Raw genomic sequence first — 16,017 nt, forward strand, 5'->3', positions numbered from 1 at the left:
TGTATTTATAAATATATATATTAGTCCAGGTCTGGCCAATGGGTGATGCTTTGGTGACCTCTGATCTAAGTTAAATTCGGCTTGTAGAAAATTTTAGTGATATCTAACACATGAAGTTAGGAGCCGTTGAGAACTCTTATAGGTTGCTAACAGTTAAAGTCACAACAGTTATACATGTGGCAATTTTATGAAGATACCTGGAAGAAAAGGAATTCATACCCACAGAGTTAAGTCTGTTTTGTTTTTAGCCAGGAGACAGAGGCAAGAAGGATCCAGCCAGCCTTATCACCCATTACTCCCTTTAGTTTTATTCCAGCCAGACCATTCTATTCTCTAAATAAATCTTATTCTTCCTCTTAGTCCTTCTTTTGCTTACTTTGTTTCTTTCATCTAAAAAGTATCGCTAAAAAAATTAATAAATTCTATGTGAAAGTTTTATAAAGATATGTCTCCAAAATAGCTTCGATCTGTAGTATGAGATGAAAGTGAATCTGAATGGAATGTCAACCTGTGTATTTTTTTTTCCTCAGCTTTTAGAATGATTCCATATCCATTAGAGAAAGGCCATCTATTTTATCCTTATCCCAGCTGCACAGAGACTGCTGACAGAGAGCTATTACCTAGTAAGTAAATATTCTAATTTTCCTAAACTTAAAAGTACTTGTGAGATTGTTTTTCATAGTATTTTTCTCATAGTAAAACTGCGTTTGGTTGAAGTTCAGGATACTGTTTAAAATATTACTTTAGCCACTTCTTGGATATAGTTGCATAAATTCATTCCCATGTATTCTTGGGGTAAAATGCTATGTGAGATGCAATGAAGAACACAAAAATTGAAGATATTAAAAAGAGCAGTCATCTTACAAAATTTGAAGAAGTAATAATACATTCCTTCACAAACTCTTTTCAGAAAAGAAAGGAAGAAAGAACACTTCCCAGCTTATTTGTGAGACCAGTATTACCCTGATACCGAAACCAAAGACATTACAAGAAAACTATAGAACGATATCCCACATGAATATAGACACAAACATGGTCAACAAAATATTAGCAAACTGAATCCATATAAAAAAAATTATACTCCAGAGCAAGTGGGATTTACCTCACAAATGCAAGTGTTTTAACATTTCAAAAGGCAATGCATCATGTTAAGAGAATAAATGACAACAGATGCAGGAAAAGCGACTGACAAAAATCCAACAACCATTCATGGTAAAAATTTTGAACAAACTAGGAATAAAAGAGAATTTCCTTAACCTAACAAACAGCATCTACGAAAACCCCACAGCTGACAGCATCCTTAATCGTGATTTTATGATTTAAACACTGAATGCTTTTTTCCCAAGATTAGGAATAAGGCAGGGATGTCTGCTCTCCCCACTCCTCTTCAGCATTGTACTGGAGATCCTAATCGGTGCAATCAAGGCAGAAAAAAATAAATAAATAAAAGGAATTCATGTTGGAAAGGAAGAAGACCTGTCTTTACTCACAGATGACATCATGTTCTCTGTAGGAAATCCTAAGAAATTCATAAAAATACTTTAGATCTAATAAACAAGTTCAGCAAGTTTGCAAGATATAATATCTGCATATAAAACTTAGTTGCATATTTATATACTGGCAGTGAATAATCAGTCCAAAAATGAACTTTAGAAAACATTTCTAATCACAGTAGCATCAAAAAGAACAATTTAGGAATGACTTAACAAAAGAAGTATGTGTCTTGTATGCTAAAAACAATGTAATTTGCTGGGAGAGATTAAAGAAAATCTAAGTAAATGGAGAGACATTCCATGTTTATTAATTGGAAAACCCAATATTATTTATATGGCAATTCTCTCCAAATTGATCTACAGATTTAATATAATCCCTACTAAAATCCCAGGAGGGATTTTGCGAAAACTGACAAGCTGACCTCAAAATTTATATGGAAAGGTACAACACTCAGAATAGCCAAAACAATCTTTACAAAGAATGAAATTGAAGGGACTACACTTTCCAGTTCTAAAAAGAGCAGTCACAGACTTAGGGGCAGAACCAGATGTATATAGTGTTAAGATCGCTGAGAGTCTCATTGAGTCCTTGCTTTCAGGAAGCCAGACATCAAAAGAATGATCTATACTTATTTGTCTCAGCTGCCTTATCCACTCACTCTTCTTTGTGAACTGGTAAATTTATGTGTAACTTTTCTTTTTATGATTTAACCAATAAGTAAGCATGCTGAAGGCTATAAACACTAGCACCATATTTCCTTCGGTGATAATAAACCCACACCACAGTTTTTACAGTTCTGGGGCCATTAGAACTCAAGTCAAAGAAGGAAAGTTGCAGTTTTACAGCCAACAAACATAGTGATCTGAAAAGTCCAAACAAACAGATGAAAATATAGGAGAGATTATGGAAGTCGAGTATGCTGATATTTTTCTCCCAGGGTCTTTTATTTTCTTCCATCCTCTGAGATAAGTTATCTGTTTTTCTTTGAACTCTCAAAGTACTTCGTGTACTTCTTAACCTCCCCCTTCTAGATTGTAGGCTTAGAGGCCAGGATTCTCTTTATCATCTCTCTATGCATCTCTATAATGTTCACAGTGAAAATTGATAAATATTTTAATTATTTATTAAAATAATTTATTTTATTAAAATAATTTATTAAATATTTATTTTAAATATTTTAATTAGTGAAATTTATTAATTTCTTTCTTTCTTTCTTTTTTTGTTTCAGAGGTAGAGTTTAGTGATTCATCAGTTGCATATAATACTACTGCTCATTACATCAAGTGCCCTCCTTAATGTCATAAATGAGCCAAATATATTGCTAGTACCCAACAAAAATATTAAATTTTAGTACCTTTTCCTCCTTATCCTACTCCAAACTCCTGAACTGCTCACGAGTTAATAGAAAAACTGATAAACCATGTGTTAAGTGCTGCATATATGAAATAGATTATAAGGAAGTTGGAATGGGAAGATGGGGAGTGCCTATCTCTCTAAGGCCAAGGATGATTCCCAAATCTGACTTGATTGACTTGAAGAATGGGAAATCCATTATACAGCAGGAGGAGTGAGTTTGGGAACAGGAGTGGGAGGAAGTAAATAAATTCAGGCTTTGAGTATGTTGCATATATACCAGATATGTGTGTGTGTGTGCATATGTATGTGTATGAACGCATTCTTAAATATTTTATTATATAATCTATTTAGTACTTATATATACACACATTTTTTATTTTTTATATCTCTAAATAATATGTGGGCCTAAGATATATTTATAAGATATATATGTATATAAATACATGTACATTATATAAATAGTAAATGTTGTAGGTATTCTTTGGGTAATAGCTGTTTTAAACTTCAAAGAAATTTGATAGGAGATGACTGGATTATCTCAAAGAATCCAAAGGCAGCAATTCTAGTCAGACCTCAGAAGGCACTAGAACCAGAAACTAGAAGACTATCAGGATTTCCAGGAGTCAGTTATCTGTATATCTCTATCTCTGGCTGCCTTTTTCTGTCTCTCCTGTTCATACTTCTCTTTTTCTCCTTTCCCAACTCCATCTCCTCTCTGTATGAGCTCTCGTTTCTGCTACTCTCAGTGTGTCTGCTTCATTTTTCTATCTTTGTCATTCGGCTTTCCCTTCTTGGACACTCATGTACCAAACTTGATGCCCTTACATGGCTCTACTTTATACATCATCAGTTCAAGCAAATAATACACCATGAATAAGATCTCAGTCCGGTTTCTAAAACTTCTGGAAGAGAGAGAGAGCATGGATTTATCCAGGTGTTTATTCCTGGTGCAGTTAGCTGTGGCCTAGGGACAGAGTCAGGTTGTGTAAACAGGACTCCTGGGGGCTCTTCTCTCTCTTTCTCTCTGCATTGCTTCACATCACCAAACCAACTTGGGAATCCTCATTTTCTGGGCATGGATGAAATCACTAAAGGAGACTTTGTAGGTGAGAAGTAAACTCAGAGTGGAACCATGAGGGCACAAAAATGTTGAAGGAATGGGTGGCTGATAAGGTGTTGGGAAGATTCAGTGAAGGAGTGGTCAGAGAGACAGGACAAGAACCAGAACTAGATAGGCTAGGAACTAAAGGGAGGGAAAAATTTCCAAGTGTGGAGGAGTATCTGATATCAAGGAAGGTGATTACTACGAAGAATCCATTGACTCTGGCAATTAGAAGGTCATTAGTGAAAGAAATTTTGTTTTCTTTTCTACAGTGGTGCTGGTAGTAGTTGTTCTTGTTGTTTTTCCATTCATAGAAACAAGGATATTTAAGCAAAGAAATCAGTCTTTGGAATTATGGAACATCAATATGCATGAGTGTATTATATTAGGTTAATACGTTTAGCCTAATAAAATGCCTCCCCCAAATCATTACAAAAGTTTTCTGATATAAGGCCAATTTTACATAGTAATATGAACAAAATCAGGGTAATTATTATGTACTGCCAGAGTCAGAGGCTACAAGAATGGAGAGTTTGCTTTTTTTAGCAGGGCTTTATTATTTCTAGGGTACTTACACATTTGCAAATCCAGGGGGTAGAAGAGGAGGGATATGCTGGCGGTTTTGTTTGATTATATTATTTGTTCTGAGAGCATTTGTCTGTCTCGGACTATGGTAGAATGCACACATTTTTAATAATGTGGAGTTCTAATACCCAGGAGTCCTTAATGTTTTTTTGTTTTCAATTCTCTTTCAACCTTGATATGACTTACAGCATTCTGGAATTTGCTTATGAACCTCATAAGTTCAGACTTGAACTATTCCCTTAGTTCACATAGCTATTTAGTTGTCTTTTATGCCTCCTGATAAATTTTTCTCTACAAGCCAGTGATGAAATTTGAACTTTACGTCCAAGGGAGTGTTTCTGTACTAGTCATCCATTATACTGATGTATTGGCCAAACATTGACTGACAAACGAATCTACAGAAAGCAGTCCAAGGGGCACCTGGGTGGCTCAGTGGTTTAAGCCTCTGCCTTCGGCTTGGGTTGTGATCTCAGGGTCCTGGGATCGAGCCCCGCATCGGGCTCTCTGCTCCGCGGGGAGCCTGCTTCCCCCCATCTCTGCCTACCTCTCTGCCTACTTGTGATCTCTCTCTGTATCAGATAAATAAATGGGATCTTAAAAAAGAAAGAAAGAAAGAAAGAAAGCAATCCAAAAAGAAAAAATTAGGTGTCTCCTATAATATAAAAGGCTTGTATTTTAGGAATTTATCTTACTAAAGCTATATTGTTTTCTACCTTATAAAGTGGAAATAATACTGTCTATCTTTTAAGGCTGTTGAAAAAATAAAACTAATATAAATTAAAGCACTTTGTAAATCAGAAAATGCTATACAGTTTAATTAATTATCAGTGTTGCTGTCTCTTACGTGATAGGAATTTTAGTAAGCATTGGTATACGTAAGTGTTCCCTGTCTTTGCAAGTACCATAGCTTATTTCCCTGGTTTGCTGGAAGAAGTTGACCTCTTATGTTTGAGGGACAGGGCAGAAGGGACTGCTGGTTTTCTGGGTCCTGAAAATACAATGTTGTCCACGGCTTCTAATGTTTATAACTTTTTTAAAAAAAAAATTCAGATTTGGTGTGCTTTTACTTTAAATGTGACTCAAGCCTGTGGAAATTTTCTGGATTTTTAATGAGTTCAGTTTTTGGCTTATACTTTTAAGCATATTATAAGACATAAAAAATATGGCTACCAAAGGAAACTTAGGTGTAATCTTCTCTGTGAATCATTATGTTGAAAAAAAAAGTGAAATTTATAGCTGACCTTGATTCAGCATTGAATTAGTCATCCCTTACTTATGCAGGATATTACATCAGGAATTCCTGGGTTTGTGTCCAGCCCTAAGCAGTCAACTTCCTGGACTAATGAAGTCCCAGAATAGTTCTCAGTTTAACAGATATTTATTGAGCACCTACTGTGTGCCAAGCATGGTAATAGGCTCATCTCAGCATTGGTATTCAGGTATATTCAATCAAATTTCAAGTAAGATATAAGTACTTGAATACTATTAGTAATGAAATATCCAGTCCTTAGAAAAATAATACCTGAGTTAATGTGGGAATGTGATAAGGTAAGACAAGGGACTTCATTTATGCTCAGAATCCTAGGGCTTTGGTGTTCTGGTTCAATTTTTATGGTGCTCTATGAAATGCCACACATAGAACATTTATTAATAACTAGGTAAAATTATGGCTCTGGGAAATCTGCAACCACACTTCTGTCTCTCAAACTCCCAAAGAGAAAGAATTATGACAACTCACATTTAGGGACTTAGAGTGTTCATCATAACAACTCCATAGCAACTATGAGAGGGTTTAGCAGCTTATTCATGATCACACAGCTAATAAGTGACAAAGCTCTTTTTCAAACTACCTCAGCATGACTTTACAATTAGTGTTCTTTCCCACGATGCCATCCTATTCCCATTGCTGGCACAGTCATCCGGCTCTGTAGATACATCATTGCTGCTGGAATAAATAATGGATAACTTTCTTCTACCTTACTTAGCCAGAGATGCCTTGTTCTTTCTTTAAAACAATTATTTTCCTTTTCAGTTTCAGGATTTTCTCTTTGTCACTGAGACTTGAAAATTTTATCCTTTTCAGTTTCAAATGTTGTTTGAAAATACCAAAACTGGCCTACACTATATTTATTCTCCAATAAAATCCATTTCTGCCTTTTCTCCCTTACAGCCTTTCATCATGTTTCTGTTTACCCAAAGAAGGAGCTTCCTTTTTTCATCCATTTCACAGCAGGACTGTGTTCTTCTACAGCAATGATAGCTCTTCTCACACACCAGTTTCCTGAAATCATGAGTGTTTTTGCTAAAGCTGTAAGTATGATCTCAAGGACTTGTGTAGAGTATTTGTAAAACACATAAGAAACCATCTCTGATCTGTTTGTGCTAAACCAGCTGATCAGGGGAAGATGTTTGTTACCGTAAATTACAGGAATTGATTTGTCAAGTAGCTCCATAAATGTGTCAAACATAAGTTTTTGGTGAGTTGGGCTATATTTTTGTTGCGTAAAAGTTTAAAGAATACAGTGGTACAACATGATAAAGTTGGTCTTTGTAGATCACTTTTGGTGGTAAATATAGCGCTGTTCCTAGCTAAGGAATAACCCAGTTCTTTTCAATGCTTTCTTTTTGGCAAAAAAATCCCTATTTGGGAAACAATTTCCTATTTCAATTTTTCCATTTAAATGAAATTATTAATGATAAAGTCTGCTGATGGAGAGTAAGTAGGTAAGATGGACAGATGGAGCATTCGCCTGGGTACAGAATATGCTTCTTTACTCAAAGCTTCTCACTGTTGTATCTGTGTATTCTTAATTGGCCTTCCCCAACCTTGGATGTAGAACCATGGATAGACCTTTATTCTTATTTTTTCCTTTAATTTGAACTACTTCCCCATTTCCTGAGCCGAGTTCAGATGGTACGTGAAGACTGATATTAGAGAGACTATCCCACGACTATTTACTCTTCTATACAAACTTAGTAATTAATGTCACTGGCTCAAAGTAAAATTACCAAAGAGAAGTCCCTTTAAGTTTATAAGCCTTTAAAAATAGGTCTTTTTTAAAAAAATTAACATATAATGTATTATTTGTTTCAGGGGTACAGGTTTGTGAATCATCACTCTTACACAGTTCACAGCACTCACCATAGTACATACCTTCCCCAAGGACTATCACGCAGCCACTCCATCCCTCCCATGCCCCTATCCTCCAGGAACCCTCAGTTTGTTTCCTGAGATTAAGAGTCTCTAATGGTTTGTCTCCTTCTCTGGTTTCATCTTGTTTCATTTCTCCCTCCCTTCCCCTATGATCCTCTGTCTTGTTTCTCAAATTCCTCATATCAGTGGGTTCATATGATAATTGTCTTTCTCTGATTGACTTATTTTGCTTAGCATAATACTCTCTAGTTCTATCCATGTTGTTGCAAATGGCAAGATTTCATTTTTGATGGCTGCATAATATTCCATTGTATGTATATACCGCATCCTCTTTATCCATTCATCTGTTAATGGACATCTGGGCTCTTTCCATAACTTGGCTCTTGTGGATACTGATGCTATAAACACTGGGGTGCATATGCCCCTTCAGATCACTATGTTTGTATCTTTAGGGTAAATACCCAGTAGTCCAATTGCTGGGTCGTAGGTAGGGTAGCTCTATTTTCAACTTTTTAAGGAACTTCCATACTGTTTTCCAGAGTGGCTGTACCAGCTTGCATTCCCACCAACAGTGTAGGAGGGTTCCCCTTTCTCACATCCTCACCAACACATGTCGTTTCCTGATGGTTAATTATAGCCATTCTGAGTGGTGTGAAGTGGTATCTCACTGTGGTTTTGATTTGTATTTCCCTGTTGCCAAGTGATGTTGAACACTTTCATATGTCTTTTGGCCATTTGGATAAAAATGGGTCTTTCTTATACATCTTCACATTTTCAAACACAGAAGGAAAATGTTAATTCATTTTAGTCCCAAATCAAAAAGCACTGAGAACTAAAGAAACACTAGCCCTTAATCAGCAATGTAATTTCTATATTTTTCTCTATATGCATCTGTTCTAACTCCCTGTTTCCTCACAATCTTTTTTGCTACCTTAAGAACAGTTTATTTGGTGCCTTAAAGATTAGTTGGTTTTCTTCTGGCACTAGGAGTAAAAGCACTGGTTTCCCTTTTTCCCTGAAGGTCAGCTGTATAATGTGTTAAGTTGCCACTGGCAGTAGGCCTAGCAGTCTGAGACTGCACTTGATTCTGGGTCAGTCTTCAAGGAGAGTGACTTTCCACTATTGTTCAGGGAGTATAGATATTTGGGTTGGAAACTGACTGTTTCCTTTTGGTGTAAAAGTGAAGTGTAGTGATCGTACGCTAACTGTTGTTCACAGTGGTGCTGGCTGGGGAGTGAGTGCATCTCAAACTGAGATGACCTTACTGTGTACTCTGGCATGGAAAAAAAATGACTGGAAAGGGAATCCCATCCATTTAAGAACTGGAAAAATATCTGCAGCTGTGTATTTGAGATCACAGGCAAGCGGTGGGAGGGATGGTCCTTGGAGTTCTCTCAGGGCATTGGAAAGGAGGGAAAATAGAGTAAGGGAGAGATTTAGAATCTAGAATCGATATGTAGCATATGTTAGTCATGTACTTCCATGAGATACAGCGTCACCATCCGCTGTAGCCACCAATGTTAGTATGTAGTATCTGTCTTTATCTGAGACATGGCTGATGCTCCAAAAGAGTCTTTAAGATTACATAGCACAAGCTCCTTAGCACTCCTCTAGCAGGTTCTGAGAATGAATAATTGTACATTTTAAACTGAAATCTTCTTTTTTAGACCAAAAGTTATTAATTTACTATAGTACTAGGTAATGAGCAATAAACAGGCATTTATTTACCATCCTTAGATATTTGTATAGTTGGTCGCATATAGTTAAAAATGTGCCTCACAGCAAACTTTTATAGCCACATTTTATCCAGTGGCCTTTACATGTACATTTTTAGTTCCTAAAAGCAAACTATTTACTCAGGATACCTGCAAACCAATATTTGCCATGCAGCAGTACCAAGGGCAGGTTCCACTGAAGAATTTATGAAAAATGGTTACATGCAGGCAATCCTCAGCTTATAAACACAATGTAAAAATGCCTACCAGCCGGCTAGCCAGGAGGGAGCCAGAGGTTCAAATTCTGCTTCTTTCCCTATTTACTTAATGGCCTATGCAGTAGGAGCTTCACCATCACCCAGAAACTTGTTAGAAAGCAGAACCTCTGGTGCCACTAGCAACTTCCTGAATCTGCATTTTATTTTATTTTATTTATTTATTATTATTTTTTTAAAGATTTTATTTATTTATCGGGGGCGGGGGGAAAGTGAGCACAGGCAGACAGAGTGGCAGGCAGAGGCAGAGGGAGAAGCAGGCTCCCCGCCGAGCAAGGAGCCCGACGTGGGACTCGATCCCAGGACCCTGGGATCATGACCCGAGCCGAAGGCAGCCGCTTAACCAACTGAGCCACCCAGGCGTCCCCTGAATCTGCATTTTAGCAAGACCCGCAGGTGATCGTATATGCACTTTTAAAATTTGAGAAGCCCTGCTGTCCTCTCCCTGCAACAGGAGGAATTTATACGGTTTGGAGAGTGCCACCTCTTCTAGGTAAAGAGGCACAGCTTTATGGGATAGCAGTGAGCATAGGCTCTGGAGCCAGACTGCTTTCCTTTGGGTTCCAGCCCTGACACTTACTGGCTGTGCAACTTCAGGTAAGTTACTTAACCATTTCTCCCCCTCATAGGCACTTGTGAGGGTTAGATGAGTTTGAAATATGACAGGTGTTTAGAACCATGTCTGGCCACAGTAGAAACTAGGGAAGTGTTACTCTTGTCGCCACCCATCATTGTCATCATTATTACCAAAGTGCAGCTGTGATGAGAAATCCTAACCCCCTCACGGTTGGGAGGAGTTATGTCCTGCTAGTAAACTCAAAATGTATTTTCCCATAGAAATTGCAGCATAAATGGTGACGAGGTGTCATTTAAACAGTACTGCCCGTACATTATGTGTATTTGTACCACCAAAAGTGGAGAAATGTTTCAGGTTGTAGGTACTGGCAAACTGCCTTGTAGAACATCAAATATCGACAAATTGCAAACTGCCTATGTTAGGATTTTCAATTAGGTCAGATATTTGATAGCCAAAATGGAAATTAATCTATTTTGTCAGGCAAAGCAATTTAAGAGAATTGCCTAAATTTTTTCCATTGTTGCCATGGTCTCTTCCTCATCTGATATATTTTTATATTAGCTCATATGAAAGACTAAATTTAATTTGAATTTGTGAAAATACGTTTGTTACAAAAATTGCTTTTTTGTGAAACAAGGCACTAGGGATTAATGGTCTTTTATAATCCTCACTGTGCCTCAGATTGAGATAAATGGAAGAGTAATTAGAATGGTTAGTGGTTTTAGTGCCCTGTCTTTTGCATGTATGAAGCTGTGTGGAATAAGACTTCAGTTTCAGCAAGTTAGGGTTTTCTTTCTTGATTTTTCTCCTGGCTGAGATGAAAACCAAGTCTGACATTCGACATAGAGCAATAAAAAAAAAATAAAAAATAAAAAAATTCATAAATCCCTGGAGATGTGGAATGTGCTGATATCAGAGCTGATACTCTCCAAGGCCAGAATTCCTGAAAAAGGAAAAAGTGCTTTTAAGTAGTAGGTCATTTTCTCACCTGCTTTGAAGCCTGCTGGGTTAAATATGAGAGTTCAAAGTAAGGGTAGCCAGCAAACCAAATGAACTGGAATCTGATTCTGCTTATCTGAAAGAAGCTTCTTTATTTAAGAGCAGCACTGCCCTCTCCTTAGAGAACCAATCTTCATCTAGCCTGGCCCCTTTCATTTCTCTCCTGCAAGAAAAGCTTTCTTCTTACTAAGTCTTGGGAGGGCGTTATCACAGCAGTGAAGACTATAGATGGTCTTTGGAGGTTTCACTGACTTACTGATGAATTCAGGCTTGTGGCATGTGATTTTAGTACTTTGAATTCGGAAGTGTGTTTGCATATAAAAACCCCTAGTTGGGTTTTAATGAAATAGAATAGCTAGCCTTTACAACCTGGCAGAAATAGGTGTTAGTGGGCAAAGATAGGGATCAGAAAGATTCCCAAATAAATAGTTTGTTTCACTAAAGCAAAACTTTGTTGAAATCTGTTTCACTGAACACATACTATAGCTGGGCTGAGGTGGGAATGGGCCCTGTTTCCACATATTTTTACTAATCTTTATGTGGGAAAATGTGGTTGGACATGCCAGTGATGAATTTCTGAGCAACTCATAATTGGCTGGCTTCAGTGTAACTAGGGCCTAACAATCTGCTTGATTAATTCTTTAAGGACTACATTAGCCAAGTTGTATGATTTCCAAAGATATAGAAGGTCAGATGTTATGCTAACAAAAGACCTTTCTACGGAATGTTCCACTGGGATTTCTTCAGCCCCTTCCCAAAAATAATTAACATTTTTCTCCCCAAATTACATTTAAAAAAATAATAAGCAGAAATAAATGCCAAGTATATTTTACTGAATAGTGATCAAAACTTTCGAGGTTTGTGCACTGTTCTCATCATTCCCCCCCCCCCCAGGGTAAAGACCGTCTTAATACCTAGGGGAGTTGATAGATAATTATAACTTTATATTGATATATACCAGTGGAAAAATATATTATTTCTAAAGGTTCCTAATTTTCCATTGTTATAACCATGACATGAAATCTGTTCATAGGAGGAAGTGATTTTTTATATTCTCCATCTGATTTCATTCATACTAAAAACCTTTGAAAGTTGTATCCTTCTTTATTAAGTACTTAGGGCCACATTCAGAAATTCAACCAAGTAAAACAAGTTTCTTCACTTTGTTTGAAAATGGATTACTTTTCAAACCTGTGAGACTTCTTTAGTTCCTAAGAACTGACATAGTTCTTAAAACATTTTGAATTGCAACCAAGCTTATAGTCCCACAACATATTTTTCTGTAACATACTATTTCCACAGCAATATATCTGAAGCATTTCCCAGAGATTATACTGATAACAAAAGGAGCCCACTGAATGACAGGTCAAAACATTTTGTATGTTTACATTTTTGTTCTCTTGCTAGTGCCACTGAATTCAGTCTTTATTTGGGCAGTCTAGCGTATTCCCATTTTGATTTTCTTAATTAATTGGGATATTTCTAGCAAGAGAAAAGATGTTCTCTACTTCTATTAGGGGTATTTCTCATGCTTCATTCTGACTGTTCTTCAAAAAGAACCAGACTGAAGTTTGTGATATTGCTGTTATACTTCTTTATCCATTTTTTCTAAATACTAAACTTTTCTTTTCAAAGATGAGGAAAAAAGAATAAAAGTCAAGACAATGTACTTTTTTTTTTTCAAAGATTTTATTTATTTATTAGAGAGAGAGATCACAAGTAGGCAGAGAGGCAGCCAGAGAGAGAGGAGGAAGCGGGCTCCCCGCTGAGCAGAGAGCTGGATGTGGGGCTCGATCCCAGCACCCTGGGATCATAACCTGAGCCGAAGGCAGAGGCTTAACCCACTGAGCCACCCAGGCACCCCAAGACAATGTACTTTTTTTTTTTTTTTAAAGATTTTATTTATTTATTTGACAGAGAGAAACCACAAGTAGATGGAGAGGCAGGCAGAGAGAGAGAGAGGGAAGCAGGCTCCCCGTTGAGCAGAGAGCCCGACGCGGGACTCAATCCCAGGACCCCGAGATCATGACCTGAGCCGAAGGCAGCGACTTAACCCACTGAGCCACCCAGGCGCCCCGACAATGTACTTTTTAATGCATGTTTATACCCCTTCCCCAGGGTTTCCTTCAGTTGTGAAGTTTGTGGAAAACATATTCTTTCCCTATTAACATGTGCCTGTCAACTGGGAAGTTCACAAAAGCTTTCCCTGAATTTATTTGGCAGTATATTTAACCATCCTTTTCCCCCAAAGCAACATCCCAGTGTCAAAGTTGAGGACATCCTGTCACTAATTGCTACTGATATACTGATTGCTTAATCATTAGCACTTGGGGCAAACGGACTGCCTTGCTGTTTTCAGAAGACTGGTGCTTAGATATTGATGTAGATTGCTTATTCCAAACCCATTACACAAGTGATACTAGAATTCACATCAGGAAACTCCTGATTTTTTTTTTAGAAAACATCTTTGTTTTTTGCAGACCCAGCACAGTCCCCTAAATGGATAGAATAATGGTATACAGAATAAAATTATAATCTTGAGGAATAGTTTTGCTTGGCTTCTTTCTTTAGTTATTTTTTATTTATTTATTTTTTTAAATTTATTTATTTGACAGAGAGATCACAAGTAGGTAGAGAGGCAGGCAGAGAGAGAGGGGGAAGCAGGCTCCCTGCTGAGCAGAGAGCCTGAGGCAGAGCCCAATCCCAGGATCCCGAGGTCACAACCAGAGCCGAAGGCAGAGGCCCAACCCACCGAACCACCCAGGTGCCCCTACTGGCTTCTTTCTTTTTTTTCTTTTCAAGCTTTGCTCCTTCTCCCATCAATCAAATTTCTAATGTTTAAGAGAACTAAATTTGTATGACTACTTAATATATTATGATTCTAAACCAGGAGTAATTTAGATTTCAGTTAGTTATTATCATTGTTCTTAAGAGTATATACTCAGACTCTCATTTTTTTCTTACCTGAGCCATTGGAGGACAGATTGTGGTTTTCCAATGTTTTAAATGGGGAAGTTTGAGTCATTCAAGTTAAGTGACTTGCTTGAAATCACACAATAGATAGTTCTTTAGTCATGATATATATTTTTGGTTTCAATAATATGTCAGTTTACAACTTAGAGCAGAACAAGTACAAAAGAATACATTTTAAATAAAATAGTAATGCTGAAGGGATATAGAATGATGGAGTGGTGATAGTACAGTGGTTTTGCTAGGGAAGTCTTCCTACAGGAGATGAATTTGGAGAAGAGTTTTGAATGAAAAGGCCGATACAGATTTTCAGAAAATAGAAAAGACTTTTAGGTTGCAGAAATGCTTACAGCAAAACAAAAACATCAGTAGAACAACTACCTGGAGAACTCTTCCCTCTTTACAGCATAAGCCTATTTGATGAACTCTGATGCTTTAAAATAAAGAATGCCCATTTATTTTTTTGTCTTTCAAATTGGTTCGCTTTAATTTCATTCCTTTTCTTGCTAGTAAGCCTCTTAGGAATGAAGAACACTGGTCATTCCATCACATACTTAGACAACAATATAAAAAACTTCAGCCTATCTAACTCTCTGAATGTACAGTAATACTAAAGAAACAGTAGGCACAAACAGTAGGTTTGTAATGATTCAGAGGGAATTTAATCAACAGTCTGAAATGGTAAAAAAAAGAAACTTAATTTAAATTACAAATGTATACCCCATGTTTCAATATCATTCTTCTTTCAAAATCAGAGGGTAAGTTTATGAAGGATTATCTGGGGAAGTTTAACTGAACAGAATAAACTTTTGGTCTAAAATATAACTTGCGTGTATTTTCTGGTTAACATGGGAATTTTAGGTAGCAGGTGTACTTCTAGTAGTTGTATTAGTAAGTAGGAAACTTAGGTATGTTTCTTAATGTTGATGAGGCCTCAATACAAGATTAGCTATTTTTAGTATTCTTTCTGAATTTGAGGAAAAAATAAAATTATCTGTCTTATCTCTCTGATGACATTAAGATTGCCTTATGTCCATCTCTAACAGCCAGCTTTGAGAAAATAAATTACTTGGGTTTCAGATGCTGCTCGACAAAATTAAGAGAACTCATATTCAGTTAATTGATATTCAGACCACATAATCACCCTCTCATCTCATCCTATAATTTCAAGTGTTCTGAAAATGAAATGTATATATTCTTCAAAGTGTAGTAAAGGGCTCTGTTCTTACTGAGCAGTTGAGTATTACCAGTAGGAAATAAAGCAAGAGAAGCAGTTTGGGGAAGAATTCAGAAAGGAGCATATTCTCACACCCTTTGCTAGGAACGTGCCAGCTCTTGTTTTCATCTATTCAAGATACGGGAGTCCCACTTTCTTTGTGAAGCCAGAGTTCAAGCTTTGACTCCCAGGTAGCGGCAGCTTTACAATTAAATTTTAATCCTTTAGTGTTTGTTAGACTCCTATCTAGAGTATAGCTGCAACCATTCTTGGCAGGCAAACACATTGCTGTGTTTCCTGCAGTCACAGTGAGATAGAAGAATGTTCCCTGGCTGGGGTGTGGATGAAGGCACTTTACTAATCTTATGCATAATTCATCCTTGGTTGCTGGGGTACTCAGAGTTGAAACTTTGCCCTCTGATAAAATTCAGCTGGATTTCTTATTTACTTGACTCTGATCCCTTTGGATTTAGCCCTTACTGGAAGCCTGGGGATTCTAATTCAGCTAAGCCCTAGCTGTGTAGACTTTTCTTATTAATTTGTTCTGGATGTATTTTAGCTCTTGTTCAGACCA

The 16,017-nt window shown here is 37.1% G+C and overlaps 1 protein-coding gene across 7 annotated transcripts in view; it reads left to right on the top strand.

The window, feature by feature from the left end:
• The window catches only part of ST7L (suppression of tumorigenicity 7 like), a gene marked incomplete at its 5' end in the record, with an annotated part of 120,071 nt that overhangs the window by 52,781 nt on the left and 51,273 nt on the right, over positions 1 to 16,017 (top strand). For 3 of the 7 annotated variants that reach the window (XM_082685067.1, XM_082685072.1, XM_082685071.1), the window contains 2 exons: positions 531 to 623; positions 6,708 to 7,007. In XM_082685067.1, coding sequence (XP_082541193.1) covers positions 531 to 623; positions 6,708 to 6,886 — 272 coding nt within the window. In that variant the 3' untranslated portion in view covers positions 6,887 to 7,007. Of the gene's footprint in view, positions 1 to 530; positions 624 to 6,707; positions 7,008 to 7,631; positions 8,010 to 16,017 lie in introns of those variants that run through there. The other 4 variants (XM_082685068.1, XM_082685069.1, XM_082685070.1 and 1 more) reach the window with 3 other exon arrangements.

This window comes from Mustela nivalis (genome assembly GCF_964662115.1).
Source record: "Mustela nivalis genome assembly, chromosome: 10".
Classification (NCBI taxonomy): domain Eukaryota; kingdom Metazoa; phylum Chordata; class Mammalia; order Carnivora; family Mustelidae; genus Mustela; species Mustela nivalis.